A 14,943-nucleotide genomic window follows, 5' to 3' on the forward strand; every position below is an offset into this window, starting at 1 on the left:
TCATCAGAGGCATGTGCTCTACAAGACTGGAGCTTGTGCTTTTCCACACACACACCTAAGTTCCCCAGAGCAGGAATGCAATGGAGGCGTGCCGACTGTGTTGTGTGCAGGCATTAGGCTACAGCAGCTCTCATTCATTTGCCAATACTGCAATTCACATCACGTCATTAAAGCATCTCAGAATGGGCTTCAGAGAAGGCTGGAACCTTGAGTCACAAAGTCTATTATTGCCTAGAGGCTATTACATTTTATCTTGGAGTTTATTTCAGTTTTTCTGTGTAAGTGGTGCTACAATCGAAGTTTTATGAGCCATTATGTGCACCATGTTGTTTGGATGTTTTGGAATACAATCCTAGTGAATGGTGGCTTTAATATTTTTCTAGTTTAAATGAAACAAGGACATTCAGAACAGATATTGAAGTTTTTGTATTACAGTTGTTAGCTATGAAGTGAACTTTCTGAAAAATAGGCCCTATCCAGAGCCATGTGTGCTCGGCTCTGCTCCTATCCATATTATCAAGAAAATCTGTCCATCCCTCACTATGGCAACAAGTGATGCAACGGCTGCAGGCCCCGCCCACGTCAAAGGACCATCGCTTAGCAACGTGGAAACTTTGAAGAGAAGGAACCAAACGCACCACCGTCAGACATTGGTCTTTAGCTTGCACATTTCCACACTCGATGTGCAATGTCCAAGGCACCACCAAAGAAGAAGGACACCAACTCCAGTAAAGTTATTACGGAGTGAGTTTGGTGAATGTCGGCAATTAGCGCTAATTAATGTCAGCTGTAGCTAGCATTACCGTTAGCATTAGCCACGTAACATCAAAATAAACCGGCTAGGATTCAGGAAGGCTGTCAAGGACACGGATATAACTGCAGTTGGTTTCATACTATTTCAATTATCTATCTATCTATCTATCTATCTATCTATCTATCTATCTATCTATCTATCTATCTATCTATCTATCTATCTATCTATCTATCTATCTATCTATCTATCTATCTATCTATCTATCTATCTATCTATCTGTAAGTCATAAGTCTAGTAGCCATTTGAGACATGCAGCCTACATCAAATATGACATGTGTAAATTATCCTGTCATCATGACAGACAGCCAGCATTATGAGCTAATATTTTTTGAGGGATGGTGAGGATAAACAAGGAATTTATGGTTTTGCTCTATATGGAGTCTCTGGAGTTTTCAGATTTTGCTGCTAACTATTGACAAACTAAAATAAATAACTGTTTGTCCTCAATGCAGCGGGTCTTCCTCTGAGAGCCTGGGAGGTGTACCGAGATGCAAATATCCTATCTGGCCCGAGTGGAACGAAGCCGAGATCAACAAGGAGAAATGGGACGGAGATGGAAAGCCAAGCAAGGGTCAAGCTACTGTAAATGAGGAGTATAACCTTAACACTTCAATATATTATTCACTGATTTGCCATCAGCAACGTGTACTGAACTGTGTATTTCTAAAAATGCGCTTTACAAGGGACTTTAATTCTGACATTGTGTTGATTCTCTGTTCATTGTGTTTCTGTATTTCACTTTCATTTGTTCGCATTTGTCTGCAGCCATGTTTTGAAGATCCCGAGGGAAAGAGTTCCCTGCCTCCATCTTTGAAAGTGCACTGCTGGAAGCGACCCGCAGAGTTTGTCACCAAGGTAGCCTTCGTGCTTCTGTGTGTGGATGATAGGCTTTCTAATGGTATAGCAAAATGCCACACGTCTGCCTGTCCCAACATGACATTTATATCACAGCAATGAATAATCAATTATCAAATGAATGATGTGTAAATGTGTATCAGAAGTACACGTTTGCGGGATTTATTTTTCTTAAGAGTTGCTATTTTCCTGCCTCTCATATAAATATAAATAGTAAATAGATTACATGTTGGTCAGAAAAAAAGTACGAATTTGGAGAAGGCATTTACGTTTAGCCTTTTTTATTAAATAAATTAACTTGCATCGACTAAATCTAATGATTAAAAAATAAATAAATAATTGATTATTAAGTAGCTTTTGATTGCAGCCATTACATGTATTAAAAAAGTGCATTTCTTTGCCACGCAGTGTGAAATGTCAGCTCTCTAGTCACCTCCAATGACGTTTTAATTGCATCACTCCACGTTTCTGTCACCCTCTCTCAGTGCAGTGTTGAGCAATTACTGGAAGCTTCCTGCTTTTTGAATTAGTCCTTGCCAGGTCACGAGCTGCCTATTCAGATGTCAAAAGCGTTTCATTAATTTCATTCAAGAGGAGCCCGGGCTAATCACAAAAGCAATCAGCTGTGCAGATGCAGGCAACGACTCTACAGTGAAACTTGGGCTGCGTTCCAAATCGCATACTCTTTCTTTATTCTATACATCCGAACATAAAAAAATAATCTAGTTAGCATGCAGTAGGAATACAATTGGGACATACTTTTACTTATTTATTTCATTGTAACATTGTGCCTTGATCTTGCCTCTTGCTTTTACAGCCGTCGCATCCCTGTTTGTTTTTATACGGAGGCTCCGTCGATGTGACACCACTTCCGGTGCGCACTGTATTGTGGTTCAGAATGTAGTAGACATCAGGGTATTTTTAAGCATACTAAATCTGACCAGAAGAATTGGGACATCCTGAATCTTTTTTCTACCATACTAAATAGCAGAAAGTATGGGGATTGGAACACAGGGTCATTCTTCGTCAGCCTAAACCAGTCTGTATTTTCATACCGGTGTTACATACTGACGTAATTTGAAGTTTGGCTCTCTCACTTAGATTTGCTGTAACGATGGGAGGAAAAGACAAACCTCCCTTTGCCCACGGCTGATCTCTTTCACTGTCAGCTGACCCATTAATTCATATTTAATTTGTAACATTGTAGAGCGTATTAACTTGTTAGTGAAAGATTTATTGTAGACCGGAAAACCATGGCTTTTGGTTAGACCTCTGGGATGAGTAGGGAAGCATTCAGTAGGTCAGACAATTATGTCCATTTTAAACAGCCATATTCTAAAGCTGATTGACCTGTCAATATATTATCATAATGAAAGTTTTCATATGTACAGATGCTAAAATGAGACTGTTTCAGAAATATTTACAAGTTCCTCGTAGCACCTTTTAAGCTGCAAAAATGTGAATTTACTAATCTGTGCCTACGATTGAAACAATGATGTGCTTGATTTTCAGGGTCCGACCGTTGTTGAAAATCAAACGACGTTTGACTTGATATCACACAACGATCATCTTATCTGCAGTGAGGTTAGTTATCAACAGTTATTTCCTACTTTCCTGATAAAGATTGATTGACTTTCTGCTAACCACTTTTGATCAAAATGAATTAGATAGATCAGATAATTGCTGATTCAACCAATATATATTTAAACATTGGTTGATGAATACTGTTATGTCCCTTCTCTCCTCCATCTCCAAGCTGATGAGATGGATTGTCAGTGAGATCCATATTGTTTGGATGCTGCAGAACGCTGCCAAATCTACAGAACAAGAGTGTTGGAGACCTTGGGAGCACATCTACTCGCTGTGTAAGGTGGTGAAAGGTCATGTGCCACTCTACAACAACTATGGGAAATACGTGGTCCGACTCTACTGGATGGTGAGACACACACGCACACACACACACACACACACAACACACAACACACACACACACAATGGCCTACTAAAGACTTTATTTTGAGGAGAAAGATCTGACATCACTGCAGAAGACGAGAGGGGGAATGGGGATGGACTGAGGGTTGGGGGGGGATGAGAAAGCCATATCCACTCAGAGCTCAAATCAATCAGCCTCGCCGCTGTGTCAAAAAGTGTCCGGCCTTCATACATGGCTTGATGAATAGATGAGGCCTAACAGGAGTCAGCTGCTTCTCAGAGAGCAAGGCTCATGTTAGACATCTACGCCTAGGAAAACCACAAGACAAGCTTGATCCTGGGAGGGCTTAATGCAAGGCAGTGTCATTCATATCAACTATTATGCAAGTCAGTTGTTTATTTTATTTTGTCTTTAGTTTTGGTGTTCATTTATTCTGTTGTGTCTGTGTATTTTCTCTCTAAAAATATATATATAAAAATTTCATGCAAGTCTAAAGTCTTTTTACAGATGTTTGGCTCTTAAAGGGACTCACACCCATGCTGCAATTGAGAATTACAGCACTATCATACCATCCCGCCTCCCTCCAATGAAGAGAACGGAAACTAAACAGGCTCTCTGTCCGACTGACGTCACGGCCCTAACTGACTGCTATCCACACTGAACAAAACACATTTTAACACACTGTAAGAACTAACAACACTGTAACTTATGAACATTGGGGCCTTTTCTACAATGGTTGCTACTCGCTACTGTCTGCCGTGGAATCAAAACAAACCCTCTAGTTGAGAATGCGCAATACAGAAGCAGACCGTAAACAGACAGGTCTGTCGGCCAATCAAATCGTCCGAACAATTTGATTGGTTGAATTTTATATATATTTTTCATAATATTATGAGATTGAAATCATTGTTTGTTTTTACTCCTGGTGGGTCTGTCTTATATTTTAGAGTGTAATTACCTTATTAATACCATTTTAACCTAATCCAAAAAAAGTGTAAAAATGCATCAAAGGTAAGAGTCGCTTTAATACAGGTAATTTTTTCATAGCGATAGAGTTGTAAGATGCCGGCCTTGTGAATTTCAGTATGTTTAATTGCGTATATTGCTTGGCACGGATCTCTTTAGTAGTGGAAGAAAACGGCATCATTGCGTCATTTCAAAAAGGGAACTTCTTCTTCTTCCAGCACAACAATGTGGGTCAGCAAAGAGAGTGAAAAAGACAGAGCAAAAAAAAAAGGATGTGTGTGTGTGTTCTGCAACACTGTGACTCCTGCCTTGACAAACAAGCATGACACAGTTGTAGGCAGCAGTCCTTGTGCCAACAATGGCACGCTAACAGATGGTTGTTAAGAAGCCATTAGGCACCCAGCCCCCAACCCTGCTTCCTGTTGGTGTTATCTCTCCTAGTTACCTCCTTTATGCTTCCGTGCCTGTTTTTTGCTCATAGGCTACTGCTACTGCTTCTCCTGTGCTCATAATTTATTTTTTCTTCTGTTGCCCAACAATCAATTTTTCCTCCTTCATGCTGCAGAGCATATCCATATATCCATCCACTGTATTCTTTTTGTTTTTACCCCATCTTCGAACACATTGAGCTCCTCCTTGTGGTGATGGGTTTGACAAGAAAATACAAATACACACAAGAAGAGTGTGCTCGCCCTGTACTCTGCATAGGCTTGCATTGCTTGTGCATCACTGCTGCCTCCATATACAAGGATAGACACATCTGTGAACAGACAGTCAGACTATCACCTGCTTTTTCCTTCCAACAAGCAGAGTGAAACTCCCCCAGACGGCCAGTAGACAGACACACCACACCATAGACAGCATGTAACAGGCTCTGACACCAAACAGCTTAAATGCAAACAGAAGGTAGCAAATGCTAAATAAATGTTTTGGGATTGAAACCCATACAGTATATCAGAGAATTTGAGGTGACAAGTTACATTTTGGGTATTTTTAGGAACAAAATCCACTTTTTGTGGTGCTTTTGCTTATGATCTGAGTATATCCTTCACACATGGACATGGGGAGATGAATCTTACATTTTAAATAGGCAGATGTGTTAGGGTCTGGTATCATTCGGCTAACTATGCATTCCCTTTTTAAATGCATTTATAGATTGCAGTAAGTCTCTGCCACACAATGTACTGACAGTCCTGTAAAGAAGTTAAGACAAGATCCTCTAACAGGAGACTACTTGTTCAGTCAGAAACATTTAAGTCAAGGAATTCACTGTGTTCCAAATAGTTCTATATTTGAACTTGACAGAGTGGTATTGATCTTCTCATCTAACTCTTGTCAAGACATTCCCATAATATAGACCTTTTCAATTGAGTTTTACCTGAATTGCTATAGTCTGAATAAAATTGAAAACTACTTTTCACTACCTTTAGCAAGTAGCTATAATAATCCTGCTAGTTAGGATTTTTTTACTTATATAATAGCTTAAAGGCCAGGACACACCGGCCCGATAATCGCCGTCGTAGAGTTTCGAGGGGACGGGGACATGAATCTGTTTGGTGTGTGCCGTGAAATTGGTCGTCGTAGATGTCGTCGGGCTTCTTTTGAGCGGGCAGTCTTTCAGTTGGAGCAATTTGATTTGTGGAGGGCTAGCCAATCAGTGAAGCCCGGAAGTGAGGCGGGTAGCACAAACAGCTAACAACAGTTAGCCATTGTTTTAATGTGTTTGTTTTGTTCAGCGAGTACTCACATGCATCAACCCTTGTTGACTGCTCGACACTATGCTCGACACTCTCTGCTAAAAATGGTGCTCTTTATGGTCCATAAATATAAATACGTATTTCTATCTATGTTTATGGTCTAGAGAGCCGTCCCATCATTTCTGCCTTCCGTATTTTTTCGGGCCACAATACAGATTAGCGCCGCCTGCTGTTATGGAGACATTACGTCCCGCGCAAGCGCAGAGCGTACGGAAAGTCAGCAGTCAGTTTGGTGTGTTCTTTGCACTTTTTCGGCCGCGACGGGAAGACTGGAGCTCCCTGAATCGGCAGTCTCCATTTTCGGGTAGTCGAACTGGTGTGTCCTGGCCTTAAAAGAGCTAACGAATTTCTCCCGTGGGATCAATAAAGTATTTCTGATTGTGATAAACATAATGCTTGATTATAATATAATTGATGTCAATTTCGAGATTGACAAAAAATCCTGAAAGTACTTTTTTAAGCCCATTGATGGTTTCACCATTCCTTCCCTCACTTTATGTCTCTTCCTTGCTTTTAGGGTTGTTGGAGGAGGATAACAGTAGACGACTCTATGCCATTTGATGAAGAAAAACGGCTTCTTCTCCCTGCCTCCACTTGTCAGTCTGAGCTGTGGCCAATGTTGTTGGCTAAGGCTCTCATTAAAGTGGCCCACACAAAGTGAGTTACTGTACATGCATACCAACATGAGTTCTATAAGCATCTCAGCGCTGCCCCATGGAGTTGGGAAACAGTTGTTAAGGCCTCAATGTAAGAGGGCTTAAGAAACAGACGCAACCCCTTTTCCAACTTTAAACCCACTATGCAGCCTGAATCTTATAAGCGCTTATAGCACTGTACACTAACCCTGCTCAGAAAAAGCTGAATACAGAGTGGTACTGTACTATTTTTGATTCCAAATTAATTTCATGTAAATTCATACGAGAGGTCATCACATCTGGATTGAGAGAATGAAAGTATAATTGATTGATTATTTTAACCGATACTAGAGGAAAGTTTTTACCCTGCCTGAACAAGGACATTAATGAAAGCCTTACGTCCTTATTTTTAGCATTTTGTCAAGAACTCAGTGTTTCCAGAGATGACGAACGCTTTACTTTAAAGTAACTTAAGGAGATAAGAAGGGTTAATCAGGGTTCAGAATGTTCCTTACTGACATGTCATGTCGTACCTAGTGAAGTGAACCAAACGATATGAGGCTCACACACATGGAGAACCCCCAGAGACTGCTTTTTTTGCTGACTAAGACAAACCTTCACTTGACCTAAGTGCTGCCTAGGGCTGTGTTAATTCGGGTGACAGATAGGCAGTGTGCGTGTCTGTGATTGGGCAACATGGCGTGTGTAAAGGTGGCTGTTCCAGTGTCCACACAAGGTCGAGACATCAATGTTTCATCCGAGACAGCAAACAAAGAAGCCTCTCTCCTGGTGAATTATGTATGAGTGAAAGTCATAGTGAAAGTTCTACGTAGTGCACTAGTACCAAACTTTGCCAAGGTGTCTTCTGTGGAAGTCTTTTTTTAATAGAAAGCTGAATTTGAGGGCTCCTTCACTTGGCTGTTGAGTAGCCTTTTTTTGTATTGGTTATTGATTGCATTTTTTTCCTTATGATTTAAGCTGTATTGATTTCACTTCTTCGGGTATCATGACTGCGATATGGACAGGTTGGCCACAGTATCCCGAGAGGACCAATTAGAGCTGGTTCAGCCATCTGGTTTTTCAACTGGACACTGTGTGTGAAGGATTCATACACATGCTCACACACCCAAAAATCTGTTCTAGAGACCTAAATAATAAATGGCGATACACAAAATTTGAAAATGCAGACATAAGCTGAGCCTGTATCAATGACGTTTAGTCACAGAGAGTTAAATAGTAACGACATAGTTCTGTTGACTTGTTAAGCAATTTTTTAGAATTGTATAAGTCTTATCATAAAGAGATATTTTAACTTTTTGCAGGTGAGTTGCATTTTTTATCGTTACTTAACATAACGTCAAAATAAAAAACAAGTAGCCTGAGTAATTTTTTGTTGTCAATTCCCTAAAAAAACCTTTCTCATGAGTGAAACCACTGGAATGTCAAGCTTGTGCCAGAGTGTCTTGTTTTTTTTAACAATCGTTTGTCTATTTGTCTCTCAGTGTGGTGTCAGAGACCTGCGGGGAGATAGGGGAGTTCACCTTCATCCACATCCTCACTGGCTGGATCCCAGAAATCAGTCCTATAAAGTAAGGTCCTCATGGGGTTGACATTATCTCCATTTGTACTTGCAGAAAAAAAAATCAAATATACAATCTATTTGCTGGTAGTTACATACTTTGATTTGACATTAAATGCACTGATACAGTCTGACAAGCTGTGCCTGTTTTTCCGCCTGGGGAATATCAACTTTAAAAGGCACTGATGTATAGGTTTGTAGTCATATATAGCCTACACACATCCACACGCATACAGAGGTTATTTATTTACACTATCTACTAATGTTCAACAAACAAGAGAGCAATTCTACCATTATTTGGGCTGAAAAATAAAATACAATTCATGCTTCTGCTAGTGTTATTAGTATTCCTAGAATAATATAAAATGCTAATGGAGGCTGCATGGCACAAGAACTCTGGGGATGTGTATTATTCTAAATAAACTTACAATCAGCAAGTAAACCAGAAAACTATCCAAAGGTGTGTATCAAAAAGAGCACACTCATTACCAGCCAATGTCACTACCTTCCATAAACTAGTATGCTAACAAGATGGAAGATCAATTTTTGGAGGGGTTGTCTGTCTAAAAAAAACTCTAGTTTAAGCCAGATTTCAACCAATGAACAACAGAGAGAGCTGTCAGTTGCACTGGAGACAAAACACATAGTGGTATTTTTTTAAATGTCAAATCTGTGTAAAAAGTGTCAGATTTGGGTGAAAAGTGTTCCTTTAAACGAACAGCAGTGAAATAACACTACGCACAACGTAGCATTAAAGGACACTTCCAACAAGCTAATAATAGACAATGAAATAATTAATAAGAAATTTGCAACATTCTATGGAAATTTATATAAATCTGATATAACTGAGAAATCTGACCCAATGCCCTTTCTAAAGTCAGTTAAACTTAAATGTCTCTCTGATGAACAAAAAGAAGACCTAAAGAAGGAAATAACAATATCAGAAGTCAAAAGTGCGATTGATGGTTTTCTCCCAAAAAAGGCATCAGGAAATGATGGATTCCCAATTGAATTCTATTCTATATTCTGGACACAGATTAACCCACTATTATTGAAAGTTATTAATAATGCATGGAAGCACCAGGTTCTTCCACAAACAATGTATCAAACAATTATTAACGTGATACCAAAACCAGGACGGGAGTGCAACAAACCATCTGATTTTCGACCTATAAGTTTAATAAATAGTGACAATAAGATTATTACCAAAGTCCTAAATAATCGTATAGCCAAATTATTACCTGATATAATCCACCATAATCAAACTGGCTTTATACAAAATAGGAGTCTCAAAACTAATATTAGAACTTGTATATCATTAATTCAATATGCTAAAAGGCAAAAGATTGATCTGACATTGATGGCTGTGGATGCAGAGAAAGCCTTTGATCGTTTAGAATGGGTATATCTTTTTAAAGTATTAGAATTATTTGGATTCCCTGATTAAATAATTACCATGATAAAGACGATTTATAAATTACCAACATCACAGGTTTATGTTAATGGGACTTTATCTGAAATATTTAGGTTAGAAAGAGGCACTAGACAAGGATGCCCGTTATCCCCCTCCTTATTTGCGTTGGCCATTGAGCCCTTGGCTCAGAAAATTAGACAAACAGAAGAAGTGAGCGGTATTAGTGTAGATAAACAAAAATATAAACTGAGTCTATTTGCTGACGATTTATTGTTATATTTAACTAATATTAAAACATCTCTTCCAAAGGTAATGAAGATCATAGACGAATTTTCTAAAATATCTGGTTATAAAATGAATATTGAAAAAACTGAACTGATGCAAATTAATAAAGGAGCGTGCATCCCAGAAGATTTAAAGAACCTTCAGTGGAAAAAAAAGTTAAAATACTTAGGTTGCATCATAAGCCCTGAAAAAACACAATTATACAAAGATAACTTTATCTCTCTAATAAATGAATTAAAAATTAGTTTTAAGAAATGGTCAGACCTGCCCATAAATATAATTGGAAGGATAAATCTTTTTAAAATGATGTGGTTACCAAAATTTCTCTTTATCTTCCAAACAATACCTTTAATCCCTCCAAAACAATTCTTCACACAACTAAACTCTTTACTCACCTCGTTTGTCTGGTCCAATAAAGCACATCGACTGAGTAGAACTCTTCTTCAAAATGTAAGAACAGAAGGTGGTCTTAAACTTCCAAATTTAGAACTGTACTTCTATGCATCACAGATGTTTTACATAGATCGGATAATCAATAATACAGCTGAAGAACCCTGGATTGATATAGAAAGTAACCAACTAAAACCCCAAAACCTGTTCACAGCTTTGTTTACAAAACGCAATATAAAAGTATCAAACTTTGTTACAAATAGTACTTTAAAATCATGTAACAAAATTGGAAAAATACTTGGAGCGCAGATTAGTATCCCTAGGAACACAGAACTTTGGAATAACCCATCAATTAAAATCCAGAATGACGAGCTCAATTGGAGTACTTGGAGTACAAGGGGAATTAATCAATTGTCAGATCTAATTTTGCACAATAGGGTTCAACCATTCACAGAGCTTCAGAATAAATTCAAACTGTCAAACCAAGAATCGTTTAGATATTTACAGCTAAAAAACTGGATAATGGAAAACTTTAATTTACAATATGATTTGGTTCCAGGACCATTTGAGGAGGTTATGTTTAAAAAAGGAAAAAAGAAACAGTTAATTGGTAGCATATATAATATTCTCTTGAAGGAAGAATCTAAACACTACTCAATGCATAAGCTCTATGAACAATGGAATAAAGATCTCCAATTCAAAGAAGCCAATATAAAATGGAAGAAATGCTTGTATCTTACAAATAAAATTACCACAAATGAAAATCTCAGGTTAATACAATATAAACTCATGACAAGAATATATTATACTAGAAATAAATTACATAAGTTTTATGCTGACTCCTCTGACCAGTGTGTGAAGTGTGGCTCTCAAGACTCCCTCATTCACGGCATTGTATGAAAGTGAACAAAGGATGGAATGAAATCCAAGAATGGATATCAACCATTTGTAAAACAAAAATGCAGTTCTCAGTTCAGCTCTGCATTTTTCAGAATCCCGAGGGTGTAAGGGATGGCTAATTGTTTTCTTCCCTTGTTTACAAGAAACTAATTTTAAAATACTGGAAAGATGCAGAGGCCCCTACATTAAAGAACTGGAAAGAACTTATGAAATATTATCTGACCATAGAAAATACATTATCCGAGGACAATAACAAAACAAAACAATTTAATGAAGTATGGAAACACATCTACGAGGCACTATGAGAAAGAAAGCTTGTAGCATTGCTAAGAAGGGAGGGGGGGACTACGGTGGAGATCACAGGACATGGATTTTTCTTTTTGTGTTTGTGTGTGTCTTTGAATGTTACGTGTGTGTGTGTGTGTGTGTGTGTGCGTGTGTGATCATGCGATGAATAACTTCATGTAAAAGTATTTTATTTATTTTATATATAGGTTTGAAATCTTTAAGGATGCATTTCTCTGCATGTTTTCAGAGGGTGTCAAGAAGATCATCTGTCCATTTTCTTTCTTTTTTTCTCTCCTTTCTTAGTTTGTATGTACTGTTTGGTGTTGTTTGTTTGTTTGTTTGCTTATTGTTACAAAAAAACAAAATAAAAAGAATTATACAAAAAAAAAATAACACTACGCTACCTTTCGCTTGCTTATCACACAGGGAAATCATTCTCACTGATTCTGGTATGCTAACCTACTTCACACCATGCCATGAGCCAAGTGTATTGAGATAACCCATACATCTGGGAAGGTAGAAGTAGGTTAGGAACCTGCTTCAGCTTCATTCTTCAATATGTTGAGTCTCAAATGTGTTGAAGTAGATGGTAGATTGTATTGTTTACTTCAGTTCAAGACAGAGAGAAAGATGGATATGCAAACAGTACAGTACCAGTAACTGCAATAGACTCTTGGCTAAGTGATAACTGTATGAACAGTCTATGTGACTCAAACTTGTCATTTTGCATTGGACAAGTACAATTTGACAAGCAAACAAATTCCATTCAGAACTGGCTCAAAAATTAAGTTGGTTCTAAAACGCAAAGGATGGATATATTGTATGCCCCTGTGACCAATCATAATTTACTCCTACAGGTCTTTATACCTGGGAAAAACCTGGGCTTTCTTAAAAGACACCATTCCCATATTTACACTCCCAGAAGAGACGGAAGAGAAACCCCAGACTGCAGACCCAGCTAAAGGGAGAGATGATGGCAAGAGTCAGCTGCCAGAGCCAGAGAAAAGTCAAGGTCTGAACCGTGCCACAGTCTCTCTCACTCACTCACATTCGCACACACACACACACACACACACACACACACACACACACACACACACACACACACACACACACACACACACACACACACACACACACACACACACACACGCACAAACAAATACTTTCCATGTAATGCACACAATTATGCACGCATGTATGCCCTCAAGTATACATCTCAATTGCACTCTGCTAGCACATTTAATTGAATGAGTCAGTTCAATAATTCGTCCATTAGATTGCAATCAATTATATGCACAACATTTAACTACAGCTAATCCATTTATCAGTGGCTTGTTTAAAAAAAGTTTTGCTGTGTTCTGTGTATGTAAGCAGCACTATACTTTATATTTGTATACTTGTATGTGAATGCGCAGTGTGTGTAAATCTCTATTTTCCTCCCTCTGCAATCAATAATTCAACTAGTGTGAGTTTGACAATGAATATTTCATTATCATAAAGAAACCTGCCCTTTATCACCTATCCTATAAGGGAATTCCATTCTTTTACAGAAGTATAATAACCTCTATACCGTTGCAACATTCATAGCACTGCTTGGTGATTTACTTGAAGATTGTGAAAAACCCGAGACCTAACGTACCTATCTTGCTATACTGCACAATATGTAAGCCGGCGCTCTGTTGCCTCTTTTTTACTGTTGTCTCAAAAAATCACTTCCTGTTTTCCCAAGCTCATGTATAATGGAGCGTGGGGAGTGATAATACGTGTAGGGTGGACTATAAATAAACCAGCAGAGGGAGCACTGGCAGGGTGAATTATTTGGTGTTCCCGCAGGGCAGAAGAGCCATCCCAAGTCAAGTGTGGTTATGTGACTGAGGCAGAATTTAAAAACGTTTTCGGAAAAGAGTGTGTGTGTGTGTGTGTGGTTTGGAGTTGTCTAAGGCCACCGAGATACAGTGAACGTTTGATTAAGGGTGTATTCACACATGGAAAGTCCGTTAGTTCACTTGCTTTGGTCCAGACCAAATAGAATTTGGATTTTTTTTTTTGGTGTGGTCCACTTTCATATTGCCCCTTTTGCAAGTGAACCAGCATTACGAAGCAAAACCACACGTGATCTGAGGTCATTCATTCATTGGACAGACATTCTGGGGTGGAGAGAAGCAGGAAGAACGAAGTAAAAACTGCGAATTTATCATTGATATAATATGGGGTTAAAAATAATAAAAATGCCTACATCTAGCCTATAAATAAATGAAGAAAAACATCAAATTATTGTTGTTTCATATGGTTATAATATGTAGCCCTATGACAATGCCATGTTATGTGGCTTCTAGCCTACGATGTGAAACATAATTTTTACTGTATTTTTGCTGCTGGACGCGCGGCTCGCGTGAAGAATAGGCTCAAACTGAAACACAGCTGATTAAGCTGTGTATCAGCTGGGTGTCAGTTCGGCGCAGTTCAGCACCAAACTGACACGGGGACCGTATTGACGGTCCCGTTGGGAAGAACAATAAAAACACACACTTCATGCAAAGCGCAGCGTGAACCTGTTGGCACTGTGCGGGAGACGCTCCTCTCCATCTGATCGCTGAACATATCAGCATGTGTACGCCGCACGCGTCATTATCAAATGTAATATTTTCGCTCGGGGCTCCCGGTCAAACCACAACTAATCTTCCTAACAATGGCGACAACAACACTTTCCCATGATGTGAAGCTGATGGCGATTTATTAAAAAAGAAAAGAAAGAAAAGGCGCAGTGCTTCCTGCAATTGGGTCGGATCGAGTCCGGCAGAGTGCGTTTCGAAGCGCATCGAGACCACCTCTTCAGCTGGGTCTCGGAGCGTTTGTTTGGTCCGCCCCCAAGTGCGATTGCTGTATTCACACCTGTCTGAAAGATGCGCACCGAAGGTGGAAGTGCATCTGAGTTCGTTTCAACCGAACTAAACACAGCATGTGTGAATACACCCTAAGGTTGTACAATTAAGAATGCAAAGTGGCATTAATGTGTTACAAAGTCTTCTTCTTGTATTGTGATTAATATTGTATTCAAAGTATTAACACATAAAGTTTTGTCATGATTTGTCTGTGCTTTGTATTTCTACACTCTTGCCCTCAT

The 14,943-nt window shown here is 38.8% G+C and overlaps 1 protein-coding gene across 1 annotated transcript in view; it reads left to right on the top strand.

Moving 5' to 3' along the window:
• Nucleotides 1-688: 688 nt before the first annotated feature.
• adgb (androglobin) overlaps nt 689-14,943 on the top strand; it is a gene marked incomplete at both ends in the record, with an annotated part of 63,740 nt that continues 49,485 nt past the window's right edge. Inside the window, 8 exons of the mRNA XM_080048199.1 lie at nt 689-744; nt 1,267-1,396; nt 1,580-1,669; nt 3,182-3,253; nt 3,426-3,605; nt 6,843-6,982; nt 8,463-8,549; nt 12,674-12,828. Of these exons, the coding sequence (XP_079904325.1) occupies nt 689-744; nt 1,267-1,396; nt 1,580-1,669; nt 3,182-3,253; nt 3,426-3,605; nt 6,843-6,982; nt 8,463-8,549; nt 12,674-12,828 (910 nt within the window). The remainder of the gene's footprint in view (nt 745-1,266; nt 1,397-1,579; nt 1,670-3,181; nt 3,254-3,425; nt 3,606-6,842; nt 6,983-8,462; nt 8,550-12,673; nt 12,829-14,943) is intronic.

Source organism: Ammodytes marinus (genome assembly GCF_949987685.1).
Source record: "Ammodytes marinus genome assembly, chromosome: 19".
Classification (NCBI taxonomy): domain Eukaryota; kingdom Metazoa; phylum Chordata; class Actinopteri; order Uranoscopiformes; family Ammodytidae; genus Ammodytes; species Ammodytes marinus.